This window comes from Anas platyrhynchos, chromosome 33 (genome assembly GCF_047663525.1).
Source record: "Anas platyrhynchos isolate ZD024472 breed Pekin duck chromosome 33, IASCAAS_PekinDuck_T2T, whole genome shotgun sequence".
Taxonomy (NCBI): Eukaryota; Metazoa; Chordata; class Aves; order Anseriformes; family Anatidae; genus Anas; species Anas platyrhynchos.
This window is the reverse complement of record NC_092618.1, coordinates 3,847,966-3,865,883: the sequence shown is the minus strand read 5'-3', so window position 1 is coordinate 3,865,883 and position 17,918 is coordinate 3,847,966. Positions and strand designations below refer to the sequence as shown.

General features: G+C 64.8%; 1 protein-coding gene across 1 annotated transcript; it reads left to right on the top strand.

The window, feature by feature from the left end:
- The first annotated feature begins 665 nt into the window (after positions 1-665).
- On the top strand, positions 666-16,327 carry LOC119715380 (latent-transforming growth factor beta-binding protein 4-like). Its single transcript, XM_072029859.1, is given in 25 exon segments — positions 666-1,024; positions 1,127-1,195; positions 1,294-1,416; positions 2,536-2,700; positions 2,933-3,079; positions 3,166-3,365; positions 3,468-3,672; positions 4,400-4,528; positions 5,135-5,260; positions 5,339-5,464; positions 6,054-6,173; positions 6,246-6,371; positions 6,454-6,579; positions 7,227-7,349; positions 7,434-7,565; positions 8,946-9,077; positions 9,886-10,014; positions 10,093-10,295; positions 10,298-10,415; positions 11,363-11,428; positions 11,914-12,042; positions 13,336-13,485; positions 14,666-14,818; positions 15,547-15,930; positions 16,023-16,327. Coding segments are annotated over 25 exon segments (3,747 nt in total). The 5' UTR covers positions 666-849; the 3' UTR covers positions 16,214-16,327.
- Positions 16,328-17,918: the final 1,591 nt, after the last annotated feature.

Genomic DNA, 17,918 nt, shown 5'->3' with positions numbered 1-17,918 from the left:
AGACAATGAACAAACATTTATTGTGTATTACATGGTGAGGCCGCCCCTCAGGTGCTGTGCTCAGCTTTGGGCCCCTCAGTACCAGAAGGACATCGAGGCCCTGGAGTGTGCCCAGAGCAGGGCTACAAAGCTGGGGAAGGGCCTGGGGCACAAGTCCTGTGAGGAGCGGCTGAGGGAGCTGGGGGTGGTTGGTCTGCGGAAGTGGAGGCTCAGGGGAGACCTCATTGTACTCTACAACTTCCTGAAGGGAGGTTGTGATGAGGAGGGGGTCAGCCTCTTTTCTCAGATAACTAATGATAGGACTTGAGGAAATGGCCACAAGTTGTGCCTGGGGAGATGGGGGACATGGGGATGGGGATGGGGACTTGGGGGCGGGGATGGGGACATGGGGACAGGGATGGGGACATTGGGATGGGGACATGGGGATGGGAACATTGGGGTGGGGATGGGGACATTGGGGTGGGGACATTGGGGTGGGGACATTGGGATGGGATGGGGACATTGGGGTGGGGATGGGGACATGGGGATGGGGACATTGGGGTGGGGACATTGGGATGGGGATGGGGACATTGGGGTGGGGATGGGGACATGGGGATGGGGACATTGGGGTGGGGATGGGGACATGGGGATGGGGACATTGGGGTGGGGACATTGGGATGGGGATGGGGACATTGGGGTGGGGATGGGGACATGGGGATGGGGACATTGGGATGGGGATGGGGACATGGGGATGGGGACATTGGGGTGGGGACATGGGGATGGCACCGTGAGCACGGGGAGGTGGCCGAGGATGTGGGGCTGGGGACGTGGTGGGGACACGGAGGGGGACCTGGGGATCCAGGTGGGGACATGGGGACGTGGGGGGGGACATGGGGACACGGGGGGGGTCCCGGCGCCCCCCGACCCCCCCGCCCCGTGCAGTGCAGCTCGCCCCTGCCCGGTCTGCGCACCCAGGACGTCTGCTGCCGGGGGGCCGGCGTGGCCTGGGGGGTGCACGAGTGCCAGCCCTGCGACGCCGACCCCCGTAAGGCAGCGGGGTTTTTTTTGGGGTTATGGGGTTGGGGGGGGTTCTGCGGTGTGTGGGGGGGGCTCACTTTGTCCCCCCCTCCCCCCCCCCCATTTGCAGCGAACCCCCCCGCCGTGGGGCAGCACCCCTGCCCCAAAGGTTTCCGCCGCGCCAACGGCTCCTGCGTGGGTGAGTTTGGGGAGATTTATTTTTGGGGGGGTTAAAAGGGGATGGGGGGGGTTTTGGGGTGCTGACCCCCACCCTGTGTGTGTGCGTCCCCCCCCCAGATGTGGATGAGTGCCAGGAGGGGGGGTTCTGCAAGAACGGGCTCTGCACCAACACCCGGGGCAGCTTCGCCTGCCTCTGCCACGAGGGCTTCATCCTGGACTCGTCCCGGAGCAGCTGCATCTGTGGGATCGGGATGGGATTGGGGGTGGGGTTGGGGGTGGGGTTGGGGTTGGGATTATGGGTGGGGTTGGGGTTGGGATTGGGATTGGGATTGGGATTGGGGTTGGGGTTGGGGTTGGGGTTGGGGCTGGGATTGGGGTTGGGGTTGGGATTGGGATTGGGGTTGGGATCGGGATGGGATTGGGGGTGGGATTGGGATTGGGATTGGGGGTGAGGTTGGGGTTGGGGTTCAGATTGGGGTTGGGGTTGGGGGTGGGATTGGGGATGAGGTTGGGGTTGGGATTATGGGTGGGGTTGGGATTGGGATTGGGATTGGGGTTGGGGCTGGGGTTGGGGTTGGGATTGGGGGTGAGGTTGGGGTTGGGATTGGGATTGGGATTGGGATTGGGATTGGGATTGGGATTGGGATTGGGGTTGGGATTGGGATTGGGATTGGGATTGGGATTGGGGTTGGGGCAGGGGCTGGGGCTGGGGCTGGGATTGGGATTGGAATTGGAATTGGGGTTGGGGTTGAGGTCGGGGAAGGCCTGGAATTGTGGTAGGGATTGGGATTGGGGTTGGAATTGGGATTAGGGTTGGGATTGGGATTGTGGTTGGGATGTGGATGGGGATGGGGTGAGGAGGGATTAGGGGTTGGGATTGGAGTTGGAGTTGGGATTGGGAGGGGATGGGGATGGGGATGGGATGGGGATGGGGGTGGTCTGAAATGGAATAGGGATTGGGATTGGGATTGGGATTGGGATTGGGATTGGGATTGGGAGGGGATAGGGAAGGGAAGAGGAAGGGGAAAGGATTGGGGTGGGATGGGGATGGAGTAGGATGAGGTGGGATTGGGATGGGAACAGGATGAAATGGGATTGGGGTTAGGACCAGGACTAGGACTGGGATTGGGATTGGGATTGGGATTGGGATTGGGGTTTTGGGGTTGGGATTGGAATTGGGGTTGGGATTGGGATTGGGGTTAGGACCAGGACTAGGACTGGGATTGGGATTGGAATTGGGGTTGGGATTGGAATTGGGGTTGGGATTGGGATTGGGGTTAGGACCAGGACTAGGACTGGGATTGGGATTGGGATTGGGATTAGGGTGACCGGTACCACCCCCCCGCCCCCCCCCCCCAGCCCACCAGGTGATCTCGGAGGCGCGGGGGCCATGTTACCGGGTGCTGCGGGAGGGGCGCTGCGCGCTGCCCACCCTGCGCAACATCACCCGCCAGATCTGCTGCTGCAGCCGCGTGGGCAAGGCCTGGGGGCCGGCGTGCCAGCGCTGCCCCCCCTTCGGCTCCGGTGAGCCCCCCCGGGACCCCCCCAACCCCTTGGGATCCCCCCAAAAAAAACCCTTTAGGGCGGACCCCCCCCCAAAAAAAAACAAAAACCCTTTGGGGAGCCTCCGTTTCATGGGATTTGCACCCAAAGCCACGGGCTCACCCTTTGGAGGGGGGTTTTTTTTGGGGGAGGGGGGTAATTTTTTTTGGGGGGGGGTCCATTTTGACACCCCCTCCCCCCCCTTCAATTGCAGAGGGGTTCAAGGAGATCTGCCCCGCCGGCCCCGGCTACCACTACTCGGCCTCCGACCTGCACTACAACACCCGCTACCTGGGCCAGGACCTGCCCCGTGTCCCCCTGGGGCGTCCCCGTGTCCCCTCCCCAGCTGGGACCGCCGCCCGTGAGCCCCTTGTCCCCCCCGCTTTGTCCCCCCACACCCCCCCCGGCTGCCAGGACCCCCCCTCACCCCATTGCTCTGCCCCACAGCTCGCTGGCGCCCCGGTCGGCCGCCCCCCAGCAGGTCACCGCCTGTCCCCGAGGTGCCACCGCGGGTCCCCAAGGTGCCACAACGCGTCCCCGAGGTGCCACCACGCGTCCCACACGTGCCACCGCGTGTCCCTGAGGTGCCACCACGGGTCCCCGATGTGTCACCACGTGTCCCCGAGGTGCCACAACGCATCCCCGAGGTACCACCACGTGTCCCCGAGGTGTCACCACATGTCCCTGATGTGCCACCACGTGTCCCTGAGGCACCACCGCATGTCCCTGACGTGCCACATGTCCCCAAGGTTCCACAGCGGGTCCCTGAGGCGCCACAACGTGTCCCCGAGGTGCCACCAGACATCCCCGAGGTGCCACAACGCGTCCCCGAGGTGCCACCGCGCATCCCCGAGGTGCCACCACCAGCCCCCGAGGTTGTCATCGTGCCTCGACCCACCCTGGGGCTGCTGGGACCCCTCCCCACGCCACCCGGCCCGGAGGGTCTGGCACCAGGTAGGGCTGGGGCACTTGTGCACGGCTGCACACGTGTGTGCACCGTTGCACTCATGCATGGTTGCAGATGTGCGCAGGGTTGCACTGTGTGCAGCTGTGTGCGTGCATTTTATTTTATTTTTTGCACGTGTGGTTACGCTCTGCGCCGTTGCACATACACATCTCAGCACAGGCGTGCAAGGTCACACGTGTGTGCATGTGGCTGTGCACTTGTGCATGGTTGCATGCTTGCATGGCTGCATGTGTGCAGTTGCATGTGCACGTGTGCTCAGTTACATGTGCAAGCAGTTACGTGTGCAATTTGCATTTATTCAGTCTCGTTTGTGCACAGTTATAGGCGTGCACAGTTACACACGTGCGTGTTACACGTGTGCACACCATTGCAGGCTTGCCCAGCTGCATGCAGCTGCAGTAGCACGTGTGCATCTCATGCATGCACAGCTAAATATATTGTGCACGTGTGCACGGTTTGCATGCATGACTATTTGCACACGTGTGCACGGCTACATGCATGCCTGCTTACACACGTGTGCACAATGCCTACTTACACACGCCTACACGTGTGCATGTGTCCTGTATGCCTATTTGCACACATGTCCACAGTTGCATGCATGCTTGATTGCACACACGTGCACAGTGTGCATGCGTGCATGTTTGCACAGGTGTGCACAGCTGCACGCCTGCCCGTTTGCACACACATGTGTTACTCACGTGCGCCCGCTTGCAGCCGCCGGCAGCGTGTGCGAGCGGAACCCGCGGATCTGCGGCCCCGGGCGCTGCGTCCCGCGCCAGGGCGGCTACACCTGCCTGTGCCACCCCGGCTTCTGGCTCAGCACCCAGGGCACCCACTGCATCGGTGAGCGGCGCCCGGCCCCTCCCTGGGCACCCATGTCCCCGTGCACCCACCTCCCCCTGCACTCATTTCCCCGTGCGCCCATTTCCCTGTGCACCCACCTCCCTGTGCACCTGTTTCCCCATGCACCCACCTCCCCATGCACTCACCCGTTTCCCCGTGCACCTATTTCCCCGTGCAGCCACCCATTTCCTCATGCACCCATTTCCTCACGCACCCATTTCCTTCTGCACCCATTTCCCCATGCGCCCACCTCCCCATGCACCCACCTATTTCCCCATGCACCCACCTCCTCATGTACCCACCCATTTCTCGGTGCACCCATTTCCCCATCTATCCACTTCCTTGTGCACCCACCTCCCCGTGCACCCACCTCTCCAAGCCCCAATTTCCCCCTGCCCCCATTTCCCCATGCACCCGTTTCCCCACGCACCCACCCATCTCTCCATGCCCCCACCTCCCCGTGCCCCCATTTCCCCCTGCCCCCATTTCCCCGCGCACCCACCTCCCCACTCCCCTCTCCCCCTTCCCTCCCACCCACCTCTCCATCCGTCCCCGCTCCTGTCCGTCCGTCTGTCCCCATTGCCGTCCGTCCCCCCGCCTGCCCAGACGTGGACGAGTGCCGGCGCAGCCCCCGGCCCTGCGCCCCCGGCCGCTGCGAGAACACGGTGGGGAGCTTCCGCTGCGTCTGCGGCCCCGGCTACCGGCCCGGCCCCGGCGGCACCGACTGCCAAGGTCAGCAGGGACGGGGGGGGGACAGAGGGGGACAATGGGGACAACGGGGATGGGGCTGAGGTGGCCGTGTCCCCGTAGATGTGGATGAATGCGCCCAGAGCCCCTCGCCCTGCGCCCAGAGCCGCTGCGAGAACTTGCCCGGTGGCTACCGCTGCGTCTGCCCGGCCGGCTACCAGGCCAGCACGCCCACGGGACAGTGCCAGGGTGAGCGGGGACACCGGGCTGTGGGGACACCGGGCTGTGGGGACACTGGGTGTGGGGACACCGGGGTGTGGGGACACCAAGGGTATGGGGACACCAAGGGTATGGGGACACCATCTGCGTGTTCAACACCCATGGGGTCATCGTTCATGGGGTCACCATCCATGGGGTCACCGTGCCATAACGCCACCATCCAAGAACTCAACATCTATGGGGTCAGCAGCCATGGGGTCACCATGCCATAGTGTTGCCAGCCATGGGGTTAAACATCCATGGTGAACCCATCCATAACCTCCCAATACGTGGTGTCCCCATGCGTGGTGTCCCCATGCGTGGTGTCCCCATCCATGGTGTCCCCATCCATGGTGAACCCATCCATAACCTCCCAATACGTGGTGTCCCCATGCGTGGTGTCCCCATGCGTGGTGCCCCCATCCATGGAGTCCCCATCCATGGTGAACCCATCCATAACCTCCCAATACGTGGTGTCCCCATCCGTGGTGTCCCCATCCGTGGTGTCCCCGTCCGTGGTGCCACCACCCACGCCCTCCCCGCGGTGCCACCACCGCCGCCCCCTCTCCGTGCCGCGCAGACATCGACGAGTGCGAGAACCACCTGGCCTGCCCCGGCCAGGAGTGCGCCAACACGCCGGGCTCCTTCCAGTGCCGGCCGTGCCGCGACGGCTTCGAGCTGCGCCACGGGCGCTGCGCAGGTACCCGCGTCCCCCCACGTCCCCCCTGTCCCCCCGAGGGGGGGGCCAACCCTTAATTGTGCCACCCCCTAGACGTGGACGAGTGCGCCACGGGCTCGCCCTGCGGTCCCCACGGCCGCTGCAGTAACACCGAGGGCTCCTTCCACTGCCAGTGCCGGCGCGGATACCGGGTGGGTGCCGACGGCGCGCCATGCGCGGGTGAGTGGTGGGGGCGGCGTGGGGATGGTGCCGTGTCCCCCCCACACCCGACGGCCCCCCCACGGCCCCCATCTGCCCACAGATGTCAACGAGTGCCTGGAGGGCGACTTCTGCTTCCCCCACGGCGAGTGCCTCAACACCGAGGGCTCCTACAGCTGCCTCTGCGCCCAGGGCTATGCCAGCACCCCCGAGGGCACCGCATGCGTTGGTCAGAGCCCGGCATGGTCCCGGTCCCTGTCCCTGTCCCTGTCCCTGTCCCCGTCCCCATACCCATCCCGATCCCATTGCAGTCCCCATTCTCATTGTGGTTTCTATTCCAGTTGCGGTTTTTTAGTCCCAGTTAATCTACTCAATCCCATCCCCGTGCCTATCCATGTCCCCATCCAATCCCAATCCTATCCCCATCCCAATCCCATCCCCATCCTATCCCATCCCAATGTCTCTCCCTGTCCCCATCCCATCCCACCCCAATCCCAACCCCCATCCCATCTCTGTCTCCATCCCATCCCCATTCCCACCCCAGTCCCCATCCCCATCCCAATCCCATCCCCATCCCACCCCAATCCCATCCCCATCCTACCCTTTTTCCACCCCAATCCCAATCCCACCCCAATCCCATCCCATCCCTTTTCCACCCCATCCCCATTTCCATCCCAATCCCAATCCCACCCCAGTCCCATCCCATCCCACCCCACCCCTCCACCACCCACCCACGCATCCGGGTACCACGGGGTGCCACCAGCCCCTTGTGTCCCCCTCTTTCCCCGTATCCCCCCTGCCCCCGTGTCCCCCCCCTGTACCCACGTCCACCCCGTGCCCATGTCCCCCCCGTCCTCACCCCGTGTCCCCCCCCAGACGTGGACGAGTGCCAGCGCGGGGACATGTGCCGGGGCGGCCGCTGCGCCAACACCGACGGCGCCTTCGAGTGCCACTGCCCCGCCGGCTTCCGCACCGACGCCGAGCGGGCCCAGTGCCACGGTGAGGGGCTGGGGGGTTGGGGGGGGGGGATTTTGGGTGCCCCCCACCCTGGGGCTGGCGGCGAGGGTGGCCCTGTCCCCGCAGATGTGGACGAGTGCCAGGAGCACGGGGCCGAGTTGTGTGGGGCTGAGCGCTGCGAGAACTTGCCCGGATCCTACCGCTGCGTGCCCGCCTGCCAGCACGGCTACCGGCCCCGGGACGGCGGGGGGTGTGAGGGTGAGCGGGGATTGGGATTGGGATTGGGATTGGGATTGGGATTGGGGTTGGGGTTGGGGTTGGGGTTGGGGTTGGGATTGGGATTGGGATTGGGATTGGGATTGGGGTTGGGGTTGGGGTTGGGGTTGGGGTTGGGATTGGGATTGGGATTGGGGTTGGGGTTGGGGTTGGGGTTGGGGTTGGGGTTGGGGATGGAGATAGAGACCAATAGTGGATGGGTTTAGGGACTGGGATTGGGATGGGGATGGGAGGGGATGGGATTGGGGTGGGATTGGGATGGGGATGGGAGGGGATTGGGATGGGATTGGGATGGGATTGGGATGGGATGGGGATGGGGATGGGAGGAGATTGGGGTGGGGATGGGATGGGGATGGGGATTGGGATTGGGGTTGGGGTTGGGATTGGGGTGGGGATGGAGATAGAGACCGATAGTGGATGGGTTTAGGGACTGGGACTAGGATGGGGATGGGAGGGGATGGGATTGGGGTGGGATTGGGGTGGGGATGGGATGGGGATGGGAGGGGATGGGATTGGGGTGGGATTGGGATGGGGATGGGATGGGGATGTTAGGGGATGGGATTGGGGTGGGATTGGGATGGGGATGGGATTGGGATTGGGGTAGGGATGGAAATGGAGACTAATAATGGATGAAAATAGGGACTGGGACTGGGACTGGGACTGGGACTGGGACTGGGACTGGGACTGGGACTGGGACTGGGATGGGGATGGGGATGGGAGGGGATGGGAGGGGATTGGGGTGGGGATGGGAGGGGATGGGATTGGGGTGAGATTGGGATGGGGATGGGAGGGGGATGGGAGGGGATTGGGGTGGGGATGGGATGGGTTGGGATGGGATGGGATGGGATGGGGATGGGATTGGGGTGGGGATGGAAATGGAGACTAATAATGGATGAAAATAGGGACTGGGACTGGGACTGGGACTGGGACTGAGACTGAGACTGGGACTGGGACTGGGACTGGGACTGCGACTGGGACTGGGACTGAGACTGGGACTGAGACTGGGACTGGGACTGGGACTGGGACTGGGATGGGGATGGAATGGGTTTGGAATGGGGATGGGGGTGGGATTGGAACAGGATTGGGATGGGGATGGAGATGGAGACCAATAATGGATGAAAATAGGGGGTGGGATTGGGATGGGATTAGGGTGAGATTGGGATGGGGTTGGGGATGGGATGGGAATGGAGACAGGTCCAGGGACCAGAACGGGACGAGGATGGGGACTGGGACAGGGATGGGAACCCGCACACAGGGCTGTGATGCGCACGGGGCTCATCCTGCCCGGGGCCGTGGTCCCCATCATCCCCCACCCCACCTTGTCCCCCCCCCATGCTTGGGGTCCCCCCGGTGTCCCCGCAGATGTGGACGAGTGCCAGGAGCATGGGGCCGAGTTGTGTGGGGCCGAGCGCTGCGAGAACCTGCCCGGATCCTACCGCTGCGTGCCCCCCTGCCAGCCCGGCTACCGGCCCCGGGACGGCGGGGGGTGTGAGAGTACGGGGCCATGGGGACGGGGACAGGGCCATGGGGATGGGGATGGGGCCATGGGGACGGGGATGAGGCCATGGGGATGGGGACGGGGCCATGGGGATGGGGATGGGGCCATGGGGACGGGGATGAGGCCATGGGGATGGGGACGGGGCCATGGGGATGGGGACAGGGCCATGGGGACGGGGACGGGGCCATGGGGACGGGGATGGGGCCATGGGGACGGGGATGGGGCCATGGGGACAGGGACTGGGGCACGGGGATGGGGATGGGGGTACGGAGAGGCTGAGGGGACCCTGCCCTAGGGGACAGCGGGGACACCACTATGGGGTTTAGGGGCAGGGGGATTTCTCCATGGGGTTAGGAGGGGGACGGACAGCAGGGGCCATGGCATGGGGGACATCAGGGACAAGCCAATGGGGCACAATAGGGACAAAGCTATGGGGGACATGGAAAAAACAACGGGGATGCTGGGGACAAGCCAATGGGGTCGAGGTGCAGGGGGACTTCTCTATGGGGTCAGGATGGGGATGGGCAGCAGGGGACATCAGGGACAACACCACGGGAGATAATGGGGACAAAACGATGGGGGACATTGGGGACAAGCCAATGGGGCCACTGGGGACAAGCCAATGGGGTCGAGGTGCAGGGGGGCTTCTCCATGGGGTCAGGATGGAGACGGAGAGCAGGGACCATCGGGGGACAGTGGGGACCCCCCCATGGGGCTGAGCTTTTGGGGGACGGCTCCACGCTCCCCCCCCCAATGTCCCCACCGCCCCCTCCCCCCAAAAAAACGTCACCTCCCCGCTTGCAGACGAGGACGAGTGCGCCGAGGGGGGGTCCCGCTGCGGCCCCCACGCCGCCTGCCACAACCTCCCCGGCTCCTTCCAGTGCGCCTGCCACCAGGGCTACGAGGCCGCCCGGCACGGCCACCACTGCCAGGGTACGGGGACAGCGGGGACAGCAGGGGGGGGACACCCAGAGTGACACTGAGCCCCCCCCCTTCGTGTTTCCCCCCCAGACGTGGACGAGTGCACGACGCTGCCGGGGGTGTGCGGGGCGGCGCGCTGCGAGAACGTGGACGGCTCCTTCCTCTGCCTCTGCCCCGACGGGGGGCACGAGTTCGATCCGGTGACGGGGACGTGCGGGGGACCCCCCCCAGCGACCCCACTCCTCCGGCCCCCCCCGGAGCCGTGGAAGCCCCCCCGGGCTTGGCGGCGTGCTTCAGCCCCGCCTGCGGGGTGCTGGCGCCCAACGTCAGCCGGCAGCAGTGCTGCTGCAGCGTGGGGGGCGCCTGGGGGGTCCGCTGCCCCCCCCCGAGGCCGTGCCCCACGCCTGGAACCGGTGGGGACATGGGGACGCTATGGGGGGGGGAGGGGATTGGGGATGGCGTGGGGTGGGAAGGGATTGGGGTGGGAGTGGGATTGGGGATGGGGATTGGGATTGGGGATGGGGATGGGGATTGAGGATGGGATTGGGGATGGGATTGGGGATGGGATTGGGGATGGGATTGGGGATGGGGATGGGGATGGGATTGGGGATGGGATTGGGGATGGGGATGGGGATGGGGATGGGGATGGGGATGGGATTGGGGATGGGGGATTGGGATTGGGATTGGGGATGGGATTGGGGATGGGGATGGGATTGGGGATGGGATTGGGGATGGGGGATTGGGATTGGGATTGGGGATGGGGATGGGGATGGGGATGGGGATGGGGATGGGGATGGGGATGGGGATGGGGATGGGGATGGGGATTGGGACTGGGATGGGAAGGGATGGGGATAGGACTGGGATGGGATGGGATGGGATTGGGATTGGAGTGGAGTGGGATGGGATGCGATTTGGGATGGGATGGGATGGCGATGGGATTGGAGTTGCAATTGGGACTGGGATGGGATGGGATTGGGATGGAGATAGGATTAGGATTGGGATGGGATTGGGATAGGATTGGGGGGGTGGAGATGGAATTGGGATGGGGTTGGTGATGGGATTGAGATAGATTGGGATTGGGACTGGGATGGAATGGGGATGGGATGGGGATGGGATGAGGATGGGACTGGGATTGGGGTGGGAAGGGATTGGGATGGGTTTGGGGTGGTGATGGGATTTGGGATGGGGATGGGGATGGGATTGTAAAGGGATTGGGATTGGGGTGGGTATTGCCAGGGATTAGGACTGGGATGGGATGGGATTGGGATCGGGGTGTGGATGGGGACAGGGATGGGCTGGGGATGGGGTCAGGATGGTGCCAAGGTGCAGGGGGGGTGACACCTCTGTCCCCCCCCCCAAGCCGAGCACCGAGCCCTCTGCCCCCACGGGACCGGCCAGACCACGGGGCCCCAGGGCTCAGCAGCAGGTCAGTGCGGCCGCGGGGGGGGCACAGCGATGGGGCCCCCCCCATTTGGGGGCTCCCTCCGTTTAGGGACTCCCCCCCCTACTCAGGGGCTCCCCCCTGTATTTAGCGGTTCCCCAATGTTGGGGATGCCCCCCCATTTTGGGGATGCCACCCCTGTTTTGGGGCTCCCCCATTTATGGGATGCCCCCCGTTTTGGGGACTCACCCCCCCTAATTTGGGAATGGCCCCCATTTGGGGGACTCACCCCTCCCATTTTGGGGATGTCCCCATTTTTCAGGGTGCCCCCTCAATTTGGGGATGCCCCCCCTATTTTGTGGGGTTACGCCCCTCCCCTTTTGGGTGCATCCCGCCTATTTTGGGGCAATACCCCCCCTATTTTGGGGTTCCCCTCCTATATAGGGGCTCCCCCGTTTCGGGGGTGCCCCCCCCAATTCCGAGGACCCTCCCCCTGACGTCGCCCCCCCCCTTACCCCCTTACCCCCCAGATGTGGACGAGTGCCGGGTGTTCGCGCCGCAGCTGTGCCGGGGGGGGGTCTGCATCAACGCCGCCCCCGGCTTCAGCTGCTACTGCCCCAGCGGCTACTACTACGAGCAGGAGCACCTGCAGTGCGTGGGTGAGCACCCAGCACCCCCAGCACCCCCAGCACCCCCCCAGCACCCCCCCAGCACCCCCAGCACCCTGACCTCAGCACCCCCAGCACCCTACTTGTGCCCTGGGTGCACCCTGCCTGCACCCTGAGCACCCTACTTGCATCCTGAGCACCCTGAGCACCCTGCCTGCACCCTGAGAGCACCCTACTTGCACCCTGACTGCACCCTAAGAGCACCCTGTGCACCCCGAGCACCCTACTCGCACCTTGAGCACCCTGCCAGCACCCCCAGCACCCTGCCAGCACCCCCAGCACCCCCAGCACCCCCAGCACCCTGACCTCAGCACCCTAATTGTGCCCTGGGTGCACCCTGCCTGCACCCTGAGCACCCTGAGCACCCTAATTGTGCCCTGAGTGCACCCTGAGCACCCTCTTTGCACCCTGAGCACCCGACTTGTGCCCTGACTGCACCCTGAGTGCGCCCTACCTGCACCCTGAGCACCCTAATTGTGCCCTGAGTGCGCCCTACTTGCACCCTGCCTGCACCCTACTTGCACCCTGAGAGCACCCTGAGCACCCAGCCAGCACGCTGAGCTCCCTACCTGCACCCTGAGCACACAACCTGTACCCAGAAAGCACCCTAAGAGCACCCTGGCTGCACCCTGAGCACCCAACTTGTGCCCTGCCAGCACCCTACCTGCACCCTGAGCACCCTGCCAGCACCCAGCCAGCACCCTGAGCACCCAACTTATGCCCTGAGTGCACCCTACTTGCACCCTGAGCACCCAACTTGTGCCCTGCCAGCACCCTGCCTGCACCCTGAGCACCCTAATTGTGCTCTGAGTGCACCCTGGCTGCACCCTGAGCACCCTCTTTGCACCCTGAGCACCCAACTTGTGCCCTGAGTGCGCTCTACCTGCACCCTGAGCACCCTACTTGCACCCTGACTGCACCCTGAGCACCCTGCCTGCACCCAGCTCACACCCTGAGCACCCTGCCCACACCCTTCCAGCACCCAGCCAGCACCCTGAGCACCCTGAGCGTGCCCTACCTGCACCCTGAGCACCCTAATTGTGCTCTGAGTGCACCCTCCCTGCACAATACCTGCACCCTGAGCACCCAACTTGTGCCCTGAGTGCACCCTCCCTGCACCCTCAGCACCCTGCCTGCACCCTGTCTGCACCCCGAGCACCCTACTCGCACCCCAAGCACCCTGCCCTCAGCCCCCCGAGCACCCTTCCAGCCCCCCGAGCCCCCTTCCAGCCCCCCCCCCCGTGCCCCCCACCCCCTTGCCGACCACCACCGCCCCCCCCCCAGATAACGACGAGTGCCAGGACGAGGACGCGGAGCCGTGCATCGGGGGCCGCTGCGTCAACACGGTGGGCTCCTACTTCTGCTCCTGCGCCCCCCCCCTGGTGCTGGACGGCTCCCAGCGCCGCTGCGTCACCAACGACACCCGCGCCATGGGTGAGGCCACCCCCTGTCACCCCCCCCGTGTCACCGTCACCCCCCCCGTGTCGCCCTGTCCCCACGTGTCCCCATATCCCTGCCCTATGTCCCCGTGGCCCCCCATCCCCGTGTCCCGGCACTGTCCCCTGATGCCCCCCCCGTGGCCCCATGTCCCACATCCTGATGTCCCACGTCACCGTGTCCCCACGTCCTGTGTCCCCATACCCCCATGGCGCTGTATCCCCCATGTCCCCAAATCCCCGTGTCCCCGTGTCCCCATGTCCCACATCCTGATGTCCCACGTCACCGTGTCCCCACGTCCTGTGTCCCCATATCCCCATGGCGCTGTATCCCCCATGTCCCCAAATCCCCGTGTCCCTGTGTCCCCATGTCCCACGTCGCCTCCCCTTGTCCCACATCCCCCTGTCCCACGTCACCATATCCCCGTGTCCCCATGTCCCCATGTCCCACATCCCTTCATCCCAGTGTCCCCCATTGTCTCCCCACATCCCACATCACCTCCCCATGTCCCCACCTCACTGTGTCCCCATGTCCCCGTGTCCCCATGTCCCCATGTCCCCGTGTCCCCATGTCCTCGTGTCCCCGTGTCCCCATATCCCCACGTCCCCGTGTCCCCATGTCCCCATGTCACTGTGTCCACATGTCCCTGTGTCCCATATCCCCACGTCCCCCGTTGCCTCCCCACGTCTCACGCTGCCTCTCCGTGTCCCCACACCCCCCGTCACCATATCCCCATGTCCCATGTCCCCATGTCCCTGTATCCCTGTGTCCCTGTGTCCCCATACCCCACGTCCCCATGTCCCACGTCCCTTTATCCCAGTGTCCCCTGTTGTCTCCCCACATCCCACGTCACCTCCCCATGTCCCACGTCCCCGCATCTCACATCCCCATGTCCCCATGTCCCACGTCCCCATGTCCCCGTGTCTCCATGTCCCCATGTCCCTGTGTCCCCATGTCCCCCGTTGCCTCCCCACGTCCCACGCCACCTCCCCATGTCTCCACGTCCGCCTGTCCCCATGTCCCCATGTCCCCTGTCCCCACATTACCATGTCCCCATGTCCCTGTGTCCCATATCCCCATGCCCCACGCCCCACATCCCCATGTCCCCATATCCCCCGCCGCCTCCCCGCCTCCCCACGCCCCCCGTCACCGTGTCCCCGTGTCCCCCCGTCCCCAGAGGAGGACCCGGCCGTGTGCTGGCAGGAGGTCGGCCCCGACCTGGTGTGCGGGCGCCCGCGGCTGGACCGGCAGGCGACCTACACCGAGTGCTGCTGCCTCTACGGCGAGGCCTGGGGCATGGACTGCGCCCTGTGCCCCGCGCGACACTCAGGTGCCACCGCCGTGTCCCCGATGGCCCCGTGTCCCCACATCCCCATGTCCCCGTGTCCCCTACGTCCCCATGTCCCCGTGTCCCCATGTCCCCACGTCCCTATGACCCCACAGCCACGTGGCCCCATAGCCTCATGTTGCCATGCACCCGTGTCCCCTACGGCCCCTTGTCCCCATGTCCCCGTGTCCCCTTGTCCCCATGTCCCCATGTCCCTAAGGCCCTATAGCCTCACATCCCTGTGTCCCCATGTCCCCCCATGTCCCTGTCCCCCCCCCCATGCCCACGTCCCCATGCCCCCTCCCATGCCCACGACCCCCCCATCCCCTATACCCATGTCCCCATGTCCCCATGTCCCCAAGACCCCACACAGGGGGACCCCCACCCTGCCCCCCTCCTACCCCAGCAATAGGGACCCCCCCCAGACCCCCATAATGGGGACCCCATGGGCACCCCCCAGAGTGGGTCCCCCTTAGACACCCCCCCCATGATTGGGACCCCTTGGACCCCCCCCATAACAGGGACCCCTTTGCCCCCCCCAATAATGGGAACCCCTCCCACCACCCCACAACGCCCCCCCCCTAATGGAGACCCCTTGGGCACCCCCCATATAACAGTGCCCCCCCCACCTCTTTACACCCCCCCCCTTAGCATCCCCAATTTTTAGGACCCCACCCCACAACCTGCCCCCCCCCCCATTTTTTTTTCTCCCCCCCCCCCCCCCCCCCCAGATGACTTCGAGTTCCTCTGCAACGTCCTGCGCCCCCCCGGCCCGGGGCTGGGCCCCCCCTACGAATACGGCCCCGAATACCCCCCCCACTACGGGCTGCCCTACGGCCCCCTCCCCTTTGGGGGTCCGGGCCCCCGCCTGCCCCCCCCGGGGCTGCGCGCCGACTACGACCCCTATGGGCTGGGGGGGGGCTACGACCCCCGCGGGGACGCCCTTTACGCCGCCCCCCCCTGCTACGAGGACTTGGAGGATTTCGAGGGGTCCCGCCGGGGCCCCCCCCGCTCCTCCCGGCCCCGCAGCCCCCCCAGCGCCCCCCAGGACCCCCCCCCGTGGCTCTTCCAGCCCCACGGTGTGGCCGAGCGGCCGGGGCGAGCCAGCGAGGACGGTGAGTTTGGGCGGGGGGGGGGATTGAGGGGTTTTGGGGGGGGATTTTGTTTTTTTTATGGGGAGGGGGCTGACGGGGACCCCCCCCCGCAGACCCCCGGGACGAGGCGCTGCCGCCGGAGCTGTGCGGGGTGCTGAGCGGCTGCGAGCATGGGCACTGCGTGCGGGTGCCCCAGGGCTTCACCTGCGCCTGCGACCCCGGCTACCGGCTGGACGCGGCACGCGTGGCCTGCGTGGGTGAGACACGGCCTAATCCCGGCCTAATCCGGCCTAATCCGGCCTAATCCGGCCTAGTCCCGGCCTAGTCCCGGCATAATCCCGGCATAATCCCGGCCTAATCCGGCCTAATCCGGCCTAGTCCCGGCATAATCCCGGCATAATCCCGGCCTGATCCCGGCATAATCCCGGCCTGATCCCGGCATAATCCCGGCATAATCCCGGCCTAATCCGGCCTAGTCCCGGCATAATCCCGGCATAATACGGCCTAATCCGGCCTAATCCCAGCCTAATCCGGCCTAATCCGGCCTAATCCCGGCCTAATCCGGCCTAGTCCCGGCATAATCCCGGCCTAATCCGGCCTAGTCCCGGCCTGATCCCGGAATAATCCCGGCCTGATCCCGTCCTAATTCCTTCATAATCCCGGCCTAGTCCCGGCCTAATCTGGCATAATCCAGGCCTAATCCCGGCCTGATCCCGGCCTGATCCCAGCCTAATCCTGGCCTAATCCCGGCCTGATTCCGGCCTGATTCCGGCCTGATCCCGGCATAATCCCAGCCTGTTCCCATCCCAATCCCATCCCATCCCAAACCCCAGTCCCAGCCCAAATCCCACCCCATCCCATCCCCAATCCCACTTTAATCCAACCCCCAATCCCACCCTAATCCAACCCCAAATCCTACCCCAATCCTACCCCAATCCTACCCCAAATCCCGATCCCATGCCCATTCCATACCCCCAATCCCAATCCCACCCCAATCCCATCCCCACCCCCCCCAATCCCATCTGCAACCCCTTCCCACCCCAGTCCGACCCCAAATCCAATCCCAATCCCACCCCAAATCCCAACTAAATCCCAATCCCGCCCCAAATCCCAACCAATCTCAGTCCCACCCCAAATCCCTTCCCATCCCAACACAAACCCATCCTAATCCCACCCCAATCCCATCCCAAATCTCACCTCAATCCCATCCGCAACCCCTCCCCACCCCAGTCTAACCCCAAATCCAATCCCAACCCCAATCCCACCCCAAATCCTACCCAATCCCAATCCAACCCCAATCCCACCCCAATCCCCCCTCAAATCCCCCCCAAATCCTCCCCAATCCTACCCCAATCCCCCCCCAAATCCCCCCCAATCCCAATCCCACCCCAATCCCATCCCAATCCCCCACAATCCCAATCCCCCCCAAATCCCACCCCAATCCCATCCCCATCCCCCTCAATCCCACCCCAAAACCCACACAATCCCAATTCCACCCCACCCCAATCCCACCCCAATCCCATCCCAATCCCATCCCAATCCCCCTCAATCCCACCCCAATCCCCCCCAATCCCACCCCAAACCCCCCCAACCCCCCCCAATCCCACCCCAAATCCCACCCCATTCCCCCCCCAATCTCCCCCAATCCCCCCCAATTTTTACAGAATAAAGGTTTTCTATAAAATGAGCTGGGGGGGGGGGAGTTCTTTCATCCTAATAGGGTCGGGTGGGGGGGGGGCTGTGGTGTCACAGGGACTGGGACCCCAAATGGGACCCCCCCCTCATGAGTCTGGACCCCTCTACTTGGGACTGGGACCCCTCTATGGGTTTGGGACCCCCCCCAGTGGGACTGGGACCCCCCCCATGTATCTGCTCCCCCCCTCAATGTGTCTGCCCCCCCCAATGGGACTGGGAGCCCCCCATGTGTCTGGGACCCCTCCATGGGATTGGGGACCCCCCCCAATGGGATCAGGATCCCCACCCCAATGGTGCTGTGACCCCCCCCGCCC